The 22,049-nt window shown below is 45.6% G+C and overlaps 1 protein-coding gene across 2 annotated transcripts in view; it reads right to left on the bottom strand.

Annotated features, from left to right (window-relative positions):
* ITM2C (integral membrane protein 2C) overlaps positions 1-5,395 on the bottom strand; it is a 30,269-nt gene extending 24,874 nt beyond the window's left edge. Inside the window, exon 1 of one of the 2 annotated variants that reach the window (XM_064516956.1) lies at positions 5,377-5,395. Coding sequence is in view for 1 of the 2 variants with exons in the window: in XM_064516955.1 (XP_064373025.1) it covers positions 1,094-1,183 (90 nt within the window). In the remaining variant the exon portion in view is untranslated. Of the gene's footprint in view, positions 1-1,093; positions 1,241-5,376 lie in introns of those variants that run through there. The other variant, XM_064516955.1, reaches the window with a different exon arrangement.
* Between the last annotated feature and the right edge of the window lie 16,654 nt (positions 5,396-22,049).

Here is a 22,049-nt window from a genome sequence, read left to right as displayed (position 1 = left end):
AGGACTTGTAAGCTGGGGCCCACTGGCTGTGAAATTTGGGGAGCCCTCAACTCCTAGCCAAACATGACAGCACTATTTTTTTTCCTTCTTGGAGCGATTCCTCCCTCCTCGAAAGGGCACCAGCCGCACCGCAGCGGGTGCGCATGGGGCACAGCCAGCCAGCACCCAGGCAGCGAAGATCTTGCAAGGGGGACTTGCAAGACTACCCCAGGAGCTGAGCCCTCCTCTAGACCGGCCAGGGATGCTCCACCGCTTTCGTGCCTGGCAGGGTCCCAGTCTCTGCAGGCATGACCAGCCGTTTCTTCCTCGGTTACCCATCACCTGAAGCCAGTATGGTAAATTGAACTTGAGAGTGTCAGTTCCCGTCTTGAAAACTGCCAAGAGAACCGGGTCACGCTCTTAGATAATCTTTATCAGCAGCTCCTTCCCCTTGCTTCTAATCTCATTCCTGGCAGCTTTGTTCCTCTTTTCTCTTCTCTATGTAAACTACAGACCTCAAGAGACGCTATAATTTTAAAGTCATCTATGAATGACAGATGCCAAATTACAGTCCCCAAGCAAAAGCTCAGAGCAGACGGATGACTTCCCCAGCCACTTGCGTGCACCAGGCGCTTGCTGCCGTGCCCAAGGACCACAGCAGCTCCGCGCAATGCCGCAACCACCCTGCCCCATCCCCTCCCTGCTGCCCCAAATGTTACACGTCTAGTTACTCTCTAGGACACACGGGAATATCAACAAATTCATACGCTTTTTACCTCTCCGGGGTGTCCAAGTGAGAATAAGTAAAAAATAAATCAAGCCTTAAACGCGCACCTTTCTCAAAGCTCTGGTAGGGTCTAACTTGGAGAAAGCCGTGAGAACAGCGTTACGGCTCGGGGGGGGGGGGGGGGAGGGCTGCTGGGGGCTTTCTGCTCCCGCCGGAGGACCGCAAAATGCCTCCCCCCCCCCCGCCCCCCGCTTCCCAAACTTCCCCCGCTCTGCTCCGCGCTGCCCGGCCGCACCGCACCGCACCGAGCCGCTCCGCGGGGGCAGCGCACAGGGGGGCGGCGCGGGCCCCTCGGGCCCCCCGGACCGCCCCGGCCCCCGCACTCACGGCCGCCGCCGCCGCCCCATCGCCCGCCGCCGCCGCCGCCTTCTCCGCCTTGAGCGCGGCCGGCGCCTGCTGGAAGCCGATCTGCACCATGGCCCCCAACGCCGCCAGCCGCCGCCGCCGCCGCCGCCGCCGCCGCGCACGCCCCGGGGCGGAGCCGCCGCCCCCCGCGCACCGCCCCCCGCCCCCCGCGCCGCCCCCGCCCCCGCGAGCCCCTCCGCTGCCCCCGCCGCGGCGGCCTGGTGGTGTAGGGTCCGTCTCACCCAAGTCCCCTTCTTTCGAATGGTGACACTGAAATCCAGGGAGCAAATAAAGGGAAAAGGGGGGGAAAAGGGGGGGAAAAGGGGGGGAAAAGGGGGGGAAAAGGGGGGGAAAAGGAAAAAGGGGGAAAGAAAAAAAGAAAAAAGGGGGGAAAGAAAAAGGGGGAAAGAAAAAGAAAAAGGGGGAAAGAAATAAGGGGGGAAAATGGGGAAAAAAGGGAAAAAACAAAAAAAGGGGAAAAGGGGGGGAAGGGGGGAGGGAGAAAAAGAAACAGAAAAGCTGCCTGCAGCCCTCCCTGTTGGCAGCTGCCGCCTGGCCCGGAGGCCTCACTGCCTCCCCGCGCAGCTGTGTGGCACCGCAGCCTAACGCAGCCCGCAGACAGAGCCGGGGGCCGCCGCACCTCCCTCCCGGGCCCCAGCCCGCAGGACCAGCTCCCACAGGGCGCCGCGACCCCGGCTGTTACCGCGCAGCACCAGACAGCCAGCGCGACCTGCCAGTTTTGCCCCAGTGAAGCCGCCTGGAGAAGGTGGGCGTAGAAGGGCAAGTGGTGCTTCCTCGAGCTTCTTGCAGAGCTTGCAGGCTTCTCCCAGGCTGGGAGCAAGGGGGACCCCGAGAGGCCAGGCCACCCCCTCCAGGGGCTCAGCCAGGGAGGGACGCCCAAGGAACGACCGGAGCAGAGGCACATGGAGAGGAACCGATGCTGGGGAAACTGGGAAGAACCCAGCTGCGGCTCTTTACAAGGCCAGAGACCAGAAGCCGTGGCAGCAGCCAGAGCATGCAGGTGGCCTCTCCCCCAGGCCCGGCTCTGGGCAGCACAACAGCACATGGATTCTCTTCATTATGGGGACAGTGATCTAGAAAAAGCCTTTCCTGACCAAAGCAGAGAGCGTGACACGCAGGAGAGAAGAGGGGAGGCGGCTGTGGAGTTGCTCTTGTGCCACCGATTCTGGCTTTGTGCTGTTTGAGCAGGAGGGAGCAGAGGTGCTGGGGGCTGCCGGGGGCTGGAGCCTCTCCCGGGCGCAGCAGCAGCTGCTCCCTACCTGCCGTACGCAGGACTCACCGCGGCACCGGCACAGCAAGGAGGAAAGACCATTAACAAAACCTCCCCTGCCTCTTTGGCACAAGCAGGTAGTAGCAAGAGCAGCAAATTGTCAGTGGTGAAACACGGCAATACCCTAACATTGATTTGGGCCCCTTAAGCATACTATTTATTTATAATAAAGTTGTTAGGAACATTTTCTTTCGATCCAGAAGGATTCATTATGTGATTGAGTGATTTACATCATGTTATGAACTAACCCCATTGATAAATCAGTGCTAAATTTTATTTGCAAAAGGCATCTTTGGCAGGGATTCAAAGTTGAGTCACAACAGCAGTGGCTCGTAGTGCTGACTTACCATTGTTCAGTCCTCAGAGCCATTAAATCCTCCCAACATCCCGCTGTGCGGCAAAAGTTACATCAGCATTACAAATTTTATCTCACAGGCAAATACGGAGCAGCCTTTCCAAAACGGCCACTGATGTGAGCAGAGCAAACCGAGCCGCTATGGTCCTGACTTTCTGCCCTCAGGAGCGCTTACAACCAGATCCAGACATCTCCAATTCACGATGCAAAAGAAGAGACACCACCAGAATCTCCCATAACAAAAAACACAAGCAAAGTGCTAACTACTGTAGTAACGTTTATCCTAAATGACGCTGCCTATCATCTCAGGCCAAGGAAGTGCCCAGAAGAGGAGTCGAGGCCAGGTCTACCCAATCCACCAGCTTACCCTGCGCTCTGCCCCATTCATAAACCTCGGCCATAGTTTTGTCCCTGCCTATTTTAGGCAGCTTTGGCTATGTTCTTCTTGCCATGCAGCTTTCCATAAGAGAAACACTACGTTACAAAGTTTGTCTCCAATCCAACGGCATCCAGCACCCAGCTGTCATCACAGCAAAGAAATCTAAACCCAGGGATGCCAGGTGGGAAAAAATCATGTGAAATCTCTCAATACCTCTGATAAACGGTAGAAAGTGCTTGACACAAAGATCTTTAGTTTAAAGGCAGTTGTTGTCAAAAATTGGGTTTCATTCTTTCCATTTGCAGAAAATATGCCTTCCCCCAAAAAATCAGTCAGTCTGCAGGACTCGTGGGAAAAGCCTGCACGCTCAGGAGAGCGAAGACGCTCTGGCAATACCTGGGTTACTTGTGAAAGACGTTGAGAGAAATAAGTACGAGGCTCCCCATGTTCATCGGGGTCTTGGCAGAGCTACTCTATTGATTTTCGCAGAGGCAAATCAAACGAAAGGCAGCACCACACCAGGCCAAGTGAGCACAACCGCACCGGGAAGCAGTGATGACATCTCTCCCCTTTTCACTCAAGGCAGGTGCTGGCCAGAGCCAAATACTGAATCAACCTGGATCTTCTCCGGAATAAAACAATTAATTTCCTGTTTTAAATGGAAAGCAGTATTGATCAAACGTGGGAGACTGACATCAGGGTGCGTGTGTTGGGGGAGAACGCTGTGTCTGGCGCGGACACAGTAGCTTGCTCAGATCAGTCTTGCTGTTCTCCCCCAGGAAGGCCCCTCTGAAGCCCCACTGTCCTACCTGGCTGCTGCTGCCTAGGCACAGCTTAACGTCACCCCATAAAGCAGCCCCCAAACACACCGTGGAGCTGACAAATGCTGCTCCCCAGGCAGGTCAAGAGTCCTGTGGGATGCTCCTGATGTTAACATGCACTTCCAAAAAAAAAAAAAACCAAAACCAAAACCCCACACACTTCTGCGATTCTGTTAATGGAAATGCACACAGTAATCTACCGGTTTGCAGTGTTTATGAATACAACTAGAATATTTGTATCATTTTTACTGTATCACAAAAAAATTTGCAGTATTGGTGGGGGAGACAAGTTATTCTCAGAGTAGCAGATTAAAAAGGAAAAGAAAGCAAAGAACCCAAAATGCATTTTTTTTAATTTATAGGAAAGCATCCAGAAGATTATAAAGTGGGTCATGTTACAAATCTAAAACTTTTAGCTCCATTCCTTATTTAAAGCTTTAAAATGTAGTATCAGTCACAGCCATGTCACACTGAAACATGTTCTGATTTCAATTATGTATCTGGAAGAATGGTTTCCTTTAAAAGTATTAAGAAAAATCACCCTAGTCATCATACACCAAGTTTCAGGCTAAAATAATTTTTCAATAAGAAATATCCTCCAGCTATAGGCCCTTTAGTTTGAGGCTCAGAGGATAAACACTGACACAAATTTACAGTTTCTCACTAGCACATCTTAAAACATGTGTCTCTTTCCTTGAAGTAGAAAACAGACATGCTGCTCATTAAAGACCTTTCTCAAATCTACTATCTTTTCTATTATTAAGCAAGCAGGTTTCACTTTAAAACTGCCACCTTACTGACATTATTAAAACCACCTGATATTTTATTAGACCTCGATAACGAAGTTTCTCTCTGTTGCAGGTAATTAAGTTGAATCCCAGGAACAATTTACTTGATTGATCTTTCTTTAAGCATAGCAGCATGATAGCACTTCTAAAGTAATGGACCAGTAGAAATTTTATCAACCTTTATCACAGAAACTGCCCACTATGTTACCACTTTTCACCTTTCAAAAATGTACCCACTTAATGTAGGGGAAAAAAAATCCAAATGATTAAAGAAATAGCCCCCCCAAAACTTAATGCCTTAATATATGCTGAGCCAACCAGAATTTGTTTTCTACTGAGCTGCATCTATTTCAGAGTTCATCCTGGTGTATTAATAGTCCATCACTATATCAGGCTGGAAGAAAATGTGAATTTTATGGCCCTTAAATCATTCTGTTTTCCCACTGCAGTTCTAATAGTGGCTCGTACTAGTTGTGCTGTAAAAACGCACAGAACTAAATAATGTTTAAAAGTATACCTTTATCTTCCTATACCATCTCCTCAAATGGGGAAGTTGTACTGATAGTTTTGCTCTGCTTTGTGCAATCTACTTTTAACTACCCCATATAATTGCGTGAGGCAAAGCAATTACCTGCAGCCAAGGGCAGAGAACAGCCCCACAGGTTCCCTGGGACGTAGCCGCGTCCGCCTGCGGCCGAGCTGCGTTTGCTGCCGCTCCTGGGTGTGCACGCTCCGGCCGGCCGGGGTAGCACCTCGATCCCTGCTAGATCTAACACAGATGGAGTCTTTGGTTCCTTCTCTCCTCTTCTTCAAATCAAATTGATGGTTAAGTAGCAGCAGGAAGCACCTAAGAGGGTGAATGGAAGTCTATTACCATTAGGTACTTCAAAAATAACAGGTCAGCAATTTTCTCCTAATATTAAGAATTATCCTGGCTCAGCCTCGCTCCTGGAAACTATCAAGCTCTAGATCTGTCTCTTTCATAAACTCTAGTCTATCAAAAGCTAACTCTTACCCTCCTTTAGGCGGTATTTTCAACTAAAAAAAAGGCCACGCAAAGACATCGGCGTGCCCAGATCACAACACTGACGAAACCTACGGGTACCATTCCTACAACAGACCGCAGAGGCAAAACGGGCGCGCGCAGGTCCCCAGCCAACGCAGTCCCCCTCGGCGTGGAGGAACTGCCTCTGCCTGCTGCTGACAGCTCAGGCTTGGCCACACGCGGCAAAACTCAGTCCAAACGGTAACACCTTGTAGGAAGCAACCAGACGCTGCCATGACCGCTCTGCACAGACCAGATGTACAATGGATTTGACAGGAACCGCTCAGTCCAACGAACCACTGTGCTGGCGGGACTGTCAGAACCCAGGGCCAAGATGCTTCTTTTTATTTGGCTGCCCACCGTGGCACCAAAACTCCTCTAACTTGCAAAAATTGGGGTGGGATGGCGAGAAAGGGAAGGAAAAAGGTAGCTTGGAGACAGCACTCTAAATACCCAATCTATATTTTTATGACATATAAAGTGAGTGAGGAAAAACAGGGAGCATCTTGGAGCCAGCAGAATTAACAGAATTGCTGTATAGTTAATACTCCTTATGATTCAGAGGGCATTTGCCTATAGAGTTATGCACAATTTAACTCAAAACATGTTAAAGAGTCCACAAATTAAAATATTTTGAAAACCCCTGCAGAGACTGTTTTGTATCACTTCCAGAAAGGCTGTGACCAGCAGGGAGAGCGTTCAAGTTAATGCGAAAGCACTAATCAAAGAACAGGATAGAAGCATAAAAACAGAGGTGGCCCAGGAAGTGAGAGAGGCCCTATTTTTTACCTTTTTTTCTGAATGCAAATATTAAGATGCATATTACGAACACAAGCAGGAGAAAGGGGATGTGGGGGAGATGCTGGTTCAGGAAGATAAAAGGCACAGGACTAGCTCAGAGGGCTGGTGCTTTAAACAGTGCTGTGGGAGAAGGCAGGTGGGAGTCTTGGCCCCACACCAGAGTTCAGCTCCAAGAAAAAGCTACCTTCTCCCCCAGCTCCCAAAGGTTCCCAAAGAGCAATTCCCAAGTACAAGAGAAGATGAAAACTGAGCTCACACTTTCCTCTTCCCTTCTGGCACCTCATCTCCCATTCTGTATTCAAGAACTGGACTTTTTGCTTTACCCACACACACTTCATAGTGTTCTGCTTGTCTGATGTTGCAAGAGGCCAACTGAGGTGGAAAACCCCAGGGCATACATATTCTCTGCAAGCAACAAGTTGAAGCAAAGCCCCCTCCTCCCTGCCAAGGACCTGCAAACTAACAGAGTGGGAAGGGATCTTGGGAGGCTGGCTGGTACCTCAACTCACCACAAGGACCAACCAGTATCATGAAGTGATTAGGCCTGGCAAAATCTATCTTCTGCCTAGTGCAGGCAAGCGTTGCCCTGGTAATGAGCTCAGCCAAAGTAGTGGTTGAACCAACAGAGCCATCATACGAAGTTATTTAGTACTGATGTAGCATAACATCAGCCTTAAATGTGGGGAGTAAAGCACCATTGACTCCAATTTCTACGGTGTTAGATGTCTGGCTCCAAGCAAATGTGCCTGCAGTTACAGTTCTCTGTGCAATGCACTTTTTAGTTGGCCACAGAAGGGCTGGGTAGTTTCAAGAGGAGCGTATAAGCTTACGCCAGCAGCCCCAGTTTTCACCAGCTCATGCCCATGAATCGAGCACAGAACATACTGTGAGCGAGGGCCACCCACCCACCAGCCTCAGTACCAACCACTGCCACAGTCTCAGGCGCGTCTGCTGGCAAATCACAGGCTGGGGGCTGTTCTCTTCTCTGCGTACCCACAGCTAGCTAAGGCAGCAGCAAGCGAGTCTCTACCTCTGTAACATGAGCTGATCACTTACTACAGCCAAAAGAAACTTACCCTACCCTCCACAGCATTGTACGGCCAATTAGCTGCATCAAACCCAAGTGAAGCAGTAAGCTCAGCTTCAGTAAGCATTAGACATAAAGCTGAACAGGCAGTGGTCCAGTCCAACCTAGTGATTCCTATTTTCATTTTCTTATCTCCTGATCTTTCTCCTCTTTAAAGCCAGCAACCAATGAGGCAGAAGAGATGACTGTTCCCCCTACAGAGCTTGCTATGAGTGAGTGACCACGCTCAGCTTGAATAAAATGCTTTCTGGCAAGAGCAGAACACAATGAAGGGAAAGGGGCATGAAACTGAGTATCAGCACCAGTTCTCCAGCACATTTTTAGGCAGGGAGGGAGAGAAAAGGTGGTCTCTCTCCGGTAGCTTGGCTGTTGAAGAATTGGTTTTCAAAGTTCAGAGATAAGTGCTGCGATGCTTTGTGACAGCCACATCCTCCTAAATCACTGTCTCTTCAAATAGCAGATCTTGATAAACATCTCCAGGTTTTGTGTTACACGCTTAGAAAATTACCATTACCCTGAACTCAATAGGAATGAAGTATCACAAGACACCGTATTACTATTAGCAGTGCTTAGGAGATGGAGACTTCAATGGTAATAAGCTGTAGGACTGAGCAAGACAGAGCCTGTATCTCCCCTCTTCCCTTTCATCTCCTCTGTCTCTATAGAAATTTTTGCATGATGTCAAGTCATTGCTCAAAACATTTGCAAAATTTCTAGCAGGCCTTCTCACTCCAGTTCCTTAGGTTTGGTCCTTCTTTTGGTTTCTTGCCTTTGAACCCAGTACTGAAAACACACTCAGAAAAGATGAAAAAGAGAAGAACAGCAAAACCATGGCCAGCACGTTAGAAATGTGGACAAAAAGGTCTCACTGAGAAACCAAGCCAAACGACTGCTTGAAAATCCTCAGATTTGTCCTCCTTTGGGGGAAAAGACTCAACGAACAACCCTTTTGCTCACACACTTGGGAAATTGCCTTTGCCTTGTTTGTTGTACCCAAATACTGCAAATTGGATCAACCAGGAAGAACCAGCCGTCCCCAAGGGTGTCCTCCTAGCGACACATGGCATCCTATAAATACTGGTAACGTAACTAATACCAAACAAAATCTCAGTATTTTGTGGTTGACAAAGAGCTTTCAGTGCAGGAGACAGAGCTGCTTTTATTTATAGCATCAGCACACATTATACAAATTCAAGCAAGCTGGGAGTCAGTAACTGGCAGAAATCAATCTAGCCTTTGCTACGTAAGTGTCCTCTGCTTGGCAGCTGAAATGAAATAAAAGCTAAAGCAAGCAAATTCATCCACATCTAGCAATTGCCATGCTCCTGTTCAGAAGACCTCAAGGAGAAGGGAACAAAGACGAGACCTAAGAAGACCTTCACCAAAATAACTGTCATTCAAACACTGAGCATGGACACCTAGATCTGGGACGGCAAATTTCTTTAACTCAGAAGACATTTTTATTCCGAGGCCAGCTACCTTTGCATAGCACTGAGCATAGCCTAATTAGCTCCACCTTCACCTACCACTCCTCCTACCGATGTGGCTGGCCCACTCACCAATTAGCTTTTCTGTTGAACAAATAGGACTGCTTTGTCAGCTACTGCTTCCCAACCTTGAGAGAGGAAAATTGCTGAGAGGAGGAAGGGCACCAAAATTTATTTTTACTCTTAGTTTATGGGAATGATTTGCCTGCTTTTCCTTGCACTTACCAGCTGAAACATTTCTGTTCAAGCTTTAAAGGCACTGAAGGCAAACACCTGCTATAGGAACCTTCAGCTTTCCTTTGCTTCAGTTCCACAAAAGTATAAGCAATTTAGAGACTCTACCCATGACAGTTGCTCCCTCTTCCCTTATTTTATTAGTCACTATCCTAACCAGCTTTAAGATGAGAGGTAGAATCTGAAATTCAGCTGACAGCATGGAAGCTGGATTTATCTTCCAACAGATTAAGGAAATGTGGGTGGATTTCCTTTGGGGAAAAAGACTGTTGTAGTAACTCACTTCTATTCACAGTGCCTAGTACACTCACATGACAGGGCTTCGCAGTTTCACCAACATGGCAGCTGCATCTTGGCCTGGCAGTCTTACAGAACAGGGATTGAGAGCTGGACCCCTTGCGGCATTCAGTCACGGAAGATGCTTTTCCAGGACTCTCATCTTTACTCAGCTGGCCTGCAGGAGGCAAATTCTTTCTACTAGAGCAGCAGTCTCCCTCCTAAGGGACTGAAGAAGAAATAACATGTCATGGTGAAACATTCAGAAGAGTAAGCTGCTATGAAACTTTTCTCAAACACAAACACACACACTTCACTGTTTGTTGCTGTGTTTTCTAAAGCTGACCTAATCTCATATGACATACAGGGCAGCTGCTCATTGATTAGAAGAGACTGCCTCATCGGTCAAGCGGAACATCACCACAACAAGGAGCCAAGAGTGCCAATGGATAACTAAAGAAAAATATAATGAGATTAGCTCCACACCAGTTAATTACACAGGACCAATAGTCATGCACCTAGAGCAAGCTCCCTGCACGCTCTTTTCTTGTCCAGCCACACTCCTTTACACTTTTTTTTTTGCCCAGGAGCAAGACCGCGCAAATGAATACAAGTAGATGACCAAACTAAGCTGCAATCTGTTTCTCTCTCCATTCTTTCTTTGTGGCATGGATGCAGTGTATCCAGACAACTAATGTACAGAGGGTCATCCACTGGCAGCCCACATTTCCTTGTGCTTCTATCTTCAAGGCCTACTGAATTCTAGCACCCCAGTTTCTCCTATTCCCAGGAAGTTGCATAACACTTTAACCCTAAATTTGAGAAATCAGCTGCTAGCAGATTATATGGACACAGCTTACAGAATCACAGAACGGTTGAGATTGGAAGGGACTTCTGGAGATCATCTAGTCCAACTCCCCTGCTCAGGCAGTGTCACCTAAAGCTCGTTGCCCAGAACCCTGTCCAGATGGCTTTTGAGTATCTCCAAGGATGGAGAAGCTGCAACCTCTCTGGGCAGCCTGTTCCAGTGCTCAGTTACTCTCACAGTAAAGAAGTTTTTCCTTATGCTCAGACAGAACTGGTCAGTCAAGCATTTAAAGGGTATGGTTAATGTCCGCTCAGACAGAACTGGTCAGTCAAGCATTTAAAGGGTATGGTTAATGTCCAGAGGAAAGATTTTCAGGGTTACGATTACAACTAGACTGCCACAAACATATATTCTTCTCAGGCTTTTCCAAAGCTCTATCAGAGCCACACCAACAGCCATGCAGTTGGCTGCGTCAGGAGCAGACAAAACATCATTAACTGCAGCATGGGACATCAGAGCACTCTTTGTCATTTTGAGCATGACTACAGGTTACCCTCTATGCAGTTATCCTTTCCACAGATTTACTCCTGATGAATGGGCCGTTCTGTTTTTTTTCATTGCTATGGGATTTGTTTGTGAAGATCTGCTTTATCAGTTTGGACAGCAGATCTAGCCTTAGGGTCACAGTTACCAGGTTAGGAATGGGAAGGGAGGTAGTACTCAAAGTACCAAACAGCTAGTTAATGCAGAAAAACAGCACCTGCCAAGGGCCCGTCAGGGTCACTAAGTTAGGAGTAGATAGTGAGAGTCCTGGTTCATCCTGGAGCTGCATCTCACTCCTCACGGACTACAGGGGAAGCTCAGGCCCCTCCTGGTGCCTACACTAGATGCTGCGAATACTCCCCAAGCCTTAAAGGTCACATGGCTTGACTGAGCCGAAGATATCCTTCAGCGATAGGGGGTGGCGGGATTAGCGCAAAGATACCGTCTTTTATCTTGTTGAAGTCCTTCTTATACATACTGGCCCAACCTTGTCCTTTCATGGTAAGTATAGAGGGCTCCAGATAAGTGGGATGGGAAGTTGGCAGTCTAGTTTTTAACCACACATGGTTTTAACAGTGTTCCTCCATATGTTTATTCATCTCCTGTAAAACTCTCCATAGAGCAGAAAGTCCGGTCAGTCAGCCAGGTCAGTCTGAGCAGGATACACCAGTTTGTCCCACCACAAGTCATCAGATCATATTCCCCTTACCCCTCCTACTTTGTCAAGAGGCACCTAAAAATCACTCTTGCACAGACAATGTCCCTCCATATAGGAATTTTAAAATTACCTACTATCTACAATGGACAAGTGAAAAAGATGAGGCACAGCAGGTAATAGAGGACATATATAGTATTACTCCTGAAAGCTTTGACACACAAAGCTGATTTGTATATACAATCCTTAAAAAGATAAATCAATCCTCTTACGAGCTGATTTGCCACTCTGTGCGCACTTGTGACTTCAGAATCATCTCTCACAGGTCTCAAAGTGAGGTACACCAAAACACACTGGTGTCTGAATCCAAGAAAGCTTCTTACCCAGTGGCACATAAGGTTGCATCCCTGAGTGAATATATGGGGCTACGGTAATAAGGAGTTGGAAGCACCTTGTGCCTTGATTAGAAGAGACTGCCTTCATCACCTCATTTCTGGATCACAAATGAGAAGTTACAGCGTCCCACAATCCATCACAAACCAGTCACAGAAAGGCTCTGCTCTCCAGAGTGCCAACGTGGATCATTCTCTTCCTTCTCCCCCTCTCCCCTGCAAATATCCACATTCCAGACACAACCCTGACACAGCAGCATGGCTGCAGGTATGCACGATGGTGCAAGTGTGGATGCCTAAAGACGCATCGAGTTGGCTCATACTCCTCTGGATACTAGCCAGAACAGCAGCATCCCTCATGAAGGACACATCCTATGAGGCAAGAGTTCAGAAGGCCTACAACAAGCAATAGCATTACCTTTCTTCAAAGATCTCCTCAAAAATATCCTAAGTTGAATACTTGGGCGTAAAAGACAGGTCTTTCCCAGGATACAGTTTCAAATAAATAAATAAATAAATAAAACCTTTACTTAAGAGTATTGTTTTACAACTCCTGTAAATATTTTAAAAGGGCAGCAGACAGTTACAGGAAGACAGAAGATACAAACACCTTAAGGAATTCCTATTTGTTAAAATACATATTTGATGAGTAATGTAGCCTTCAGGTTACTATAGCAGCAAGATCCATCACCTAGGTGACCAAGCACTAATGATACCAACATTAGCCTATCCCTCCCCCCCACGCACACACACTCACACTATGCACATTATCAGATTTCCATTTCTCACAAGACGTTTGTCTTCATACCAACAGTTGGATAGTAACAGACCATATGGACAATCTCAGTTATGAGTGAGCTTTCCTGACAGCACCAGCCTATATTGTTAAGGATGATGTTTTGAGAGGCATCACCTGTTTGAGAGCTGGGCACCTTAGGCATCCAGCACGTGCAGTCTGAATTACTACCAGGGTAACAAGTAGCAACAGAACTTGCATAAAAACTACTCAGCAATGCTTCTGATGAGCAAAGAGGCCACTCAACATAATATGGAGAGTGAAGTATAAACCTGCACAGAACAGCAGGAATCTCTTGGAAAATGCAGTGGCAGGGTCTTCCCCCAATAAGCATTCCTTTTGAAAACTCAGCCTTTCGCTGGAGAACACCAAATCCAATAAAATACATTTCCAAATCAATACATTATTCATTATATGGGGATAATCTACTCCAAGTAAACCTTTGCTTTCTGTCCATGTTATTTTAAGGCCTTACTAGAGAGTCTTCACAGCAGAGCAATGTATGAGCTAGCCCTGACCACACTAGCTAGGAAACAGAGCAGGAGAGCTGCATTAAGTAACCAGACTCACGACATAACTCAGAGAAAGTCTGTCTGGGTGTCTCCACACAGCACTGTGTATTCTTGAGGACATGCCCTCAGTGACAGGTACTACATGGTTTTGCTAATGCCTGTTTAACTCTAGATACCCGAGATACACCCATGAATACAGATATGTTGATTAACAACCAAGTCCATCACTTCAATTACAAAGAAGGATTAAACTTGAGTCTCCTGACAGATAAGGATTCTTTGGGTAATAACATCACATTATGGATAACTTCCACAGTCTAAACGGATTTTAAAGGGAATTAGAAGGAAGGAAAAGGAATTGGGATTTTTCTCCTTTTGTTAAAGGCTGGCTCTATATTCCATAAAGAAATTAACTGAGGCAGAAATCTACTCCTCCCCACTTTAACAAAAGCAGATGACTCATTTATTTCCAATTTTGCTTTAAATATCCAGTCATTATTGTAGCTTGCTTTGTTCAACTATTCTATCAACTTCATACAGCACCTGATGAAATGAAACAAGAACTGAAATTAGTCCTCTGTATGTTTTCTTTGCCCTTTCAATACCTCTCTCATCAGAGTGCTCTGATCTTTAAACATCACTTCTTCACTAGCCCTGCAGATACCTGCAACCTCAAAAGACAGGGTTTCTTTGATCACGCTTTCCTAGATAGTAAGAGATTACACTGTCTTGACAAAAACACAAAAGTAAGACGTAACTTTCAAGCCAATCCTTTACCCTGACCAAAGCATACTTGGATTTTGTGCCACAGATTAAATTTTCCATAAGCAGTGTAAAATGTTACAGCTTCACTGACTCCAGCAGGTAGGGCAACCACTGGAATCTAATTTATTCATCTGAAATCTAAGTGTTTGCTTCCTTATCTTTTGACCATCTTTCACTGCCTCTTGCCTCATGTTCCTTACCTTAGGTCAAGCGCAGTGTCTTTACCTTGCTTATCCATGCATAGATTAAGCAAAGACCATTAGAGGCCAAGCCCAATGTAATTCTGGAGAACAAAAGACTAACCATGTTCTTGAAAAAGTTTTCTTTTTATATTCGTTCTCTCTCTCTCTCTGAGGATGGGATAACACTGACAGAGGAAAACAAGGTCAAACTAGTCCTAGATCTTAGAAGATCAAAGAAGAGATGAAATTCAGAGACAAAGGAACCTTAAGCAGATGAGAGGAACAAACAGCATATTTTTACAGCAACGAATATTTTAGACTAACACCAGACAAAGACAAAACATGCTAGGAGAAAAGAGAGACTGTTTCAGAAAAGAAGACATCTGCTGGCAGAGGGCTGCTGGGCACAGAAAGATTCAAAGCTCAACACAGAGAATACTTTAGCAGTGGAAAACAAAAAATATGAGCATGGAAATGAATACATGTTTTATTGTTTGCTGAGCACTGTATATTCTTTGTCATAGATAAAAACAGCTTGAGTTTTGTAAAGCTTTCCTCTCTGTTTGCTTCCACCACTAAAAGGCCCTTAAAGGGGTCAACTGCAAACCAAGAACCCACAAGAGTTCTCGCCTGGTCAAAGCAGAGGCTGAAGCTACCTGAGGGTCTAAGGCTCAGTCCTGGTTGTGAGATATAACAGCAGTGATGTCCAGAGTCCATGGAGTAACAGAAGGACACACACATGCACACCCTGAATTGTTGATACCAGACACGGTGAACAGTGTCATTTTGAAATTTTTAGATGAACTAATAAAGTCAGGATCAATATACATCTATGCAGCTAACTGGCCAAGGAAATTTCCACTTTTTTGTGAATTTATGTGAAATAACATCTTTCTAATCCATATCCTTAACAGCCCTCTTCAGTTAGAGGATTTTATATCTAAGGTCAGCATGTCTTTCTGGACAATTGAGTCCCTTTCATGAATAACTGAATTTAAACAACAAATTTAATTAAATACATCGCTTTGACAGACAAAATATTCAGCACTTGTGACATGCAATATTGCACTCAGTGCAAAGCTACGAGATAAACAAGGAACATTTCGAGTTTGCACATCACCCTAGATGACTTAATTTTCTATTACTTTTTCCTTTTTATGTATGTATGTGTGCGCCTCTTGCAGGTGGGCAAGCCAGCAGGTTATACTGAAGCTAGAAAAGGAAAAGCACTCCAATACCTGGACAGGTTTAACACATGCTAAAGTCCATGTTTGGAACACAAGCATGAGATGCTTAATCACAACCTGTGAGCTCAGCCCTAAAAGATGAGTCTATACGCTCTGGTCTGAGAAGCAAAGACAACCATCAAAACACAGTGGAAAGATACTTGAGCATTACCACATCTTGAAGCACTTTACCTGCCTTTCTCCCTTGTTTTCCCTCCGCAGCATGAAATTGTCTTTACAGTTGCCAAGCCATGCTGTTTCCTGTCTAGAAGCCTGCATTTTTTTCCCCAGGATGTCTGCTAAACTGGGCTATGTTTCCATGAACAGGCTTTAAGGTACCTTTTGAGACGGGTTTGAATCCCAAATGCTTTTTCTGCTGAAGGTAACAGCACTTTCCCCACTGGCAGGCCTCTTTCTGAGTAGCAGCTCAGGAGCAGCAAAGCTGTGGGAAAAGGGCTAGAGAGGATTATTTCTTGTCCATCTACAGAATCAACTTCAACATTCAAATCTGTTGGGTCTGTAAAAATGCCAGATAACTTTCTCCACGACATAATTTTTATAAAAGAAGGAATGAACTCTTTTGTCTCTCAGACTGGTTGCTGGTGAAATTATTTGTTAAAAATCTGCATCTTTTTATTTTTAAAGCAAGCACTTTGGATTTAGACATCACTAAGAGGAAGCAGATTTGGGCCACCTGAGGACATTTTGCCAGTTTCTCTTTCATGGTAGAACTGAGCTTTCAAAATTGAAAAGTGATCACAACACGTTTTTTCTCTTCTGCATGTGTGTTTTTGGTGGATTGCCTACTGCACATTGAGTTGGGGATGCATGGGCAGGCACACATGTTCTCAGATTCTGTGGATACGTTGCCCTAGTTAGGATTACATGATACATTACACCCTGAGTCACCCTCTGCTAAAGCCTACTAGATGTTTTCTGGCATCGAGCTTTAGAATTAGAGTTGGTTGGGAATTTTCCATAGGTGAGTTTTGCTGGAAGAGAATTCCATTTCTGACAAAATGGAAATTTTCCGTGAGGCAAAAGGTTCTTTCTGGAAAAAAAAAAAAGGAAAAGAAAAGAAAAAACAAGAAACAAAAATCACTCAAACTGTTGATTCATCAAGAGGATCAAAACACAGTATTTCTTTTTGAATTGATGGACTTAACCAAACTGCATGATGCCCCAGAGGAAATGCATCAATTCTGGATGCTTTCAGATGGAGACAGCCCAGTCAGAGATCCCAAACCCAGCCAAACACCAGGGCAGTGACTACCAGTCCACATGGCCCTGTGTGAACAAAGATGGCCACGTTTCTGACACCCACAGCAGTGAGCACCCAACAGCCACAGGTGCCTGCTGTGCAGGGCAGCGGGTGCTACATAACCCTCTGCATTTACGGAGCAGGGCAAAGGTTACCGCAGCTCCAAGCACAGATCTCTACCTGCAAGACACAGCCCCAGCATCGAGTTCTCTAGAGGTGGAGGAGGCATTTCTTGGTAATCTCCAAATGATTTCTGAGCTAGTGTTTCCAGCTCCCTGTCCCCCCCTTCTCTCCAATCCCCTTCAGCCCCAGCCACCCTGCAGCACAGCATTCTCATTTCTCCCAGCCCCTTCCTCACTCAGCTCCCACTGCTGCTCCCTCAGTGCTCATTGCCCAGTTCCCACTTCAGAGTAACATACCTGCTGGCTCCTGCCACTCAGCAACTCCGCTTCTATATTGGCAAGAAGACAGCAGCTATCTCCTTGTCCCCATCCCACTTCTTTTGCTGGCTGCCTTCACCCATCCTTTGGCTCCGCACATAGAGGCAAAAAGTCCACTTGGCAACAGCAGACTGCAAATGTACACGCACAGAGCTGCAGCGGTCACCTCAATGCTGCTTCCTGCCCGTAAGCCTGTCACGGGGATCACAAACGGCGAATGGCACAGACAAGAGACAAATCCATTGGAAAGCACGCTTCATTCATTCCTTCGCTCACGGAGCAAAAGTTTCTCTTACAGCCATGAACGTTCCAAGGCTTATTTTTGTTGGTTTCTTTTTGCATGATGAATAAAATAAAAAACATGCCTTACCTCCTGTACTTGGCTAAAAGGAGGCTCTCCTTCGCCCACTCAACACTGATTGGGAATGGCCTTGAGACCTGGACTATCCTAGAGGCCAGCTCCAAAGCCCTCCAAGCCACCAGCAATCTTCCTGGAGTTTCAGGGGGCTCTGGATCAGGCCACAATATGCATAGCACCATCAAGAAAGCCAGATCCAAAAGCAGAATGGAGAAAGATGAAAATCTAGCAAGCAAAGAGAGCCAATAGTTTTTAGGATCTATGAATTTGGAAAATACTAAACAGGCAGGTAGACAACAATCTGAGGTATTTCTAGAGCAATAGTTAAAGTAAAACTACCTGGATATTAGAACTAATGTTGTCACCACTTCTCATATTCAGTCTGTAAGAGATACCCTGCCAGCTCACAAAGGTTCCTAACCATAAGCACAACACATATCATGAGACTCGGCCACCTGCAAAATGGGAATGATGCCCTGCTTGGATAATGAACTCAATTTAGACCAACTCTTTTACACTCCATGCAAGGAGGAGGCGAATGATCTGAGAACCAGATTTGGCTGATGTCTGTCTTCTACGTTGATTAATGCTTTGAGCTTTGAAAAAAGCATCCCATTTTAAGGAAATGGCCAGTATAAGAGGCAGCAAAGCTGATACAGCTCTGCAGCAGCTTCTGTCATCCAGGTTTCATTACTTCCACCTTCACCTCCCTAGCAGAACCTCAAAACATGGCCCTGAACAGAAGGAATAAAGGCAGCTGCAGACTTCCCTTGCAGCAGGTTCATCACGCTGTCCTTTGCTGACAGTTGCTGTCTGTCAGATTCACTGACTGGGGTGGAATTGGGTCCTCTGAATGCATAAGATGCAACTGATGTAGGATGTACTTTGTTTCTGCAGCAGACACCTGTCTAGCAGGACTTCCTGGATAGGATCAGGAAGTTTCAAAACCTGAAGCTAATGAAGTCACCATGAACAAACAGTGCCTAGTCCAGTTGTTCTTCTGTGCCTTTTGCTGCTACAGAGGCAAAAAGGAGACAAAGAACTACCCAAACTGGGCCCAGGAATTTTCTTCAAGAAGAACACTAGAAACAGCCAGTCCTCTAACTTGGTAGAGATACTTTCTCACATACCTTCTGCATCCTGAAGGAAAAGGTCACGCTGCAAGGAAGGCACAATCAAACTAAAACCCCTGGCCGTGACAGGAGTTTTGACCTCAATTTGTGGACTCTTAACTTTTTTTCCATTTCCAAAGGAAACAACACATCCCTGTACAGTGAACATAAACCTGTAGATACCGCAGACCTCTCAGAAGATGATCATACGTGCCCAGAGGTTCAGCAACAAAAAGCTGAAGGACTCTGCTCCAGTAGATTACTCCAGAGACCATTATTTCCAGCAGCCTTCAAACAGCTCTAAACTTGCTAGAAGATGAGGTTGGAAAGATGTGAAACTGTTGGCACAAAAGACAATTTCAGCCAAGCAATAAATAATAGTGACATGGATATCATCACCCAGGGCTCCATGGCAAGGTCTGCAGGTCAGTCCTGAGACTAGCCTTTGTGTCAGGCCACAAAGCCAGCTGTCTGGAAAACGTTTGAACTCGTCTGCCCCTTTAGTGTATCAATTTAAGCGCTCATTTGATTTGCAATTGCCTTTCCTTATCCTGAGCATGCTAATGAATAAGCCACACAGCAGTGGAGGGAAACAGGCCCTGGCTGAAATATTTATGCTGCACGCAAATAGCAAGGATGAATCTGAACCTGGGCATCAGGGGCATCGATTAGTCCTTACAACCTGTCACTTCTGGTAGTAGCATAGCAAATCAAACTACTGCAGCAGAAACAAGTCTTTCTAGGACTAGTGGACTGAGTGAACAGGAAATCAAAGATCAGATCTCTTCTGCTGAGTTCAGAAGACTCAGTGCAGACTGCTGTCCAGTCACAAGATGATACAGATACCATCTGACTATTTGAGGATCAAGGTTCATCCGTGATAGCACTGTGTCGGCTAGCCCTATATCATGAGGAGACCGTCCCAGGCAGCTACCTACTGTACAGAAATGACAAGAAAGATTACAAAAGTAAACTCACTGACAGAAACCATTACTGACACCAGATACCCAAATACAAAAGGAACAAGTCCATCTCAGACTTTATACAAACAGGCAGCATTCCCAAAGCAGAGGTGAAATATTGGCTGCTTTATAAATCTTGAATCAACTCCAGGGACTTAGTGCTTCACACAGTTGGGGGGGGGGGGGGGGGGAAGGAACCAGGCTTCCTAACAGTACCTTGCCAACCCACCCTCATCCCAAAGCTGTGGCATCTCCACCATTAGTAAAGTCTGTCCTGGTCAGCCTAATCTAGCGCTACTCCCACCCCTCTCCAAATCGCTGTCAGGATTCTCATGTGCCTGATACAGTGCCCTTATGTGCTGTTGCTGTCATGCCTGATACAGTGCCCTTATGTGCTGTTGCTATCATCTACTCTTGCTTTGCTTATTTGCTATTTACTAATGATATTCAGATAGTGGTCTACAGGAATCACACATTGCCTGAAACAACGATACTGATAAAATCTCTAGAACTGGAAAAAATGACTAGACACGAATAACCACACTTGTCACATGAGATTCAGCAATTAGAAAACATTTCTCAAAATACCTCCCACCTGGAAGAGAACTGAAAAGACAAATGGCAGAAGTTGGAAGGGAAAGACGAGGAGAAAGAAGTCATTTGTCACAAGGACTGGAATTTGTAAGTAAAGAATCAGACTCAGTAAGAGAGGGTCTACGTAACAGAAAACAGAGCTGCAGAAAATATCCTTGAAATGGACTTGGAAGATCAGAAGCAAGGAGCAGGAGCACCAGAAGAAATAAAGATGATTTACAAAGCATCATATCCCCAGAACAGAAACAGTCCAGCTAACATGGCTGAATTAACACCTGTTATCTGAGTCGAAGATAGGTAGAACAAAACCACTGTTCATACTGCAGTGCAGCATTGTGAGAATGCTGCCAGCTCTTTTGCAAGACTGGTTCTTTTCAGATCCTTTGCATTACTGCCCTATCTCACTCCATGTTCTTTTTTCCTTGGAGATCTTTGTCTGATGTGGAAGAAGTTGCATCTGTGGGATGAGGCACAAGCAGGTCAGCCAGGAGACAGCAGAAAGCTGATCCCTCAGCAAGGGGCAGCTGCACCAGCAGCAGCAGCAGCGCTGACACTGCTGACCAGGAAGGAGCTGGCAACAGAGCCTACCCAGCTGGTGGAAGTGAGCTGAAATCACAAGCCACACGACAGTATTGCACCGTGGGGTGTTACTTTTCTAGCAGATTTTTTCCAGAATAGATCGTGGTTTACCATTCTTTCTGAAGAGCAATCAGCCAAAATATATATTAATACATTTATTAGCAAATCCTGGGTTGTGCAAGGCTCTTTTTAACAAAATAAAAAAGATTTTTTCTTTTTGGAACAGGGACTTCTAAATCTGTCAAAAACTCTAAAACTCAATGCTATCATGAATCTGGCCTACCTCGTTGTTTCACATATAAACTTCCCACTAACAGAGTGCAGTACAAAGTATAAAACCACTTGTGCATAGCTGTCATGTGTTACTAATTACCAAAAGTGCAATAGGTAGTCATGGGAAATTTAATTTATACCTGTCAAGGCTAAAAGAAAAAATATAGCTCAGAAGAAACATCCAGCAAAAGAAGTGAATTCACAACTTATTGCTCTTTTAAGGTTTTGTAGAGAAGTTTAAATTACCCCATGCTAGTTTTCAGTTTATTCTCTTGTTTCAGAGATACAAAGGGAAAAATATTTTGAGATTTCAAAGTAGTAGTAAGAAAAGAAAAGTAAAAAGCTAAGCAAGACCCAAATGCATGACCTAAATAAATGAAATAATGGTTCCAGTTGATTACTGCAGCACTGGTGAACAACAGCAGCTGCAGCCAGACTATCCCATCTCATTGACCTAGAGAAGTCAGCTATCCTATCTCATCATGCGAAAGCAAATCTTCCTGATTATATCTACTATGACAGCAAGTCTCTTTGTAATATTTGTTAAGAAATATATGAATTATTTCTCTCCATAGTGCTTCAAAAGCCAACTGGTCTCATGGTGTTGAAGATCACCCAAGAGAATCAAAACCTAGTATCACATTGCACACGCATGCTTTTTTGGTGGAGGAAGTACAGACATCCAGAATGCTCCCTCTCTCCTCTGGGTACCTCTTTTTACACCTTGTTTTACTTGCTGCAGCATTGCAAAGGGAGTCACAGACTATTCCAGAGGCTTGTTAGGGGTCCAGATCACTGGGAAGTAAGTTTACAATGACTATATCCTAGCTGATCACCGAGCATGAGGGAAGCCTGGAAAAAGTGGGGTGCCAAGAACCAGAATTCTATATTCCCTATAGTTGAGAAGTTGAGATAA

This window comes from Dromaius novaehollandiae, chromosome 9, assembly GCF_036370855.1.
Source record: "Dromaius novaehollandiae isolate bDroNov1 chromosome 9, bDroNov1.hap1, whole genome shotgun sequence".
Lineage (NCBI taxonomy): Eukaryota > Metazoa > Chordata > Aves > Casuariiformes > Dromaiidae > Dromaius > Dromaius novaehollandiae.
This window is presented reverse-complemented; position numbering and strand designations above follow the sequence as displayed.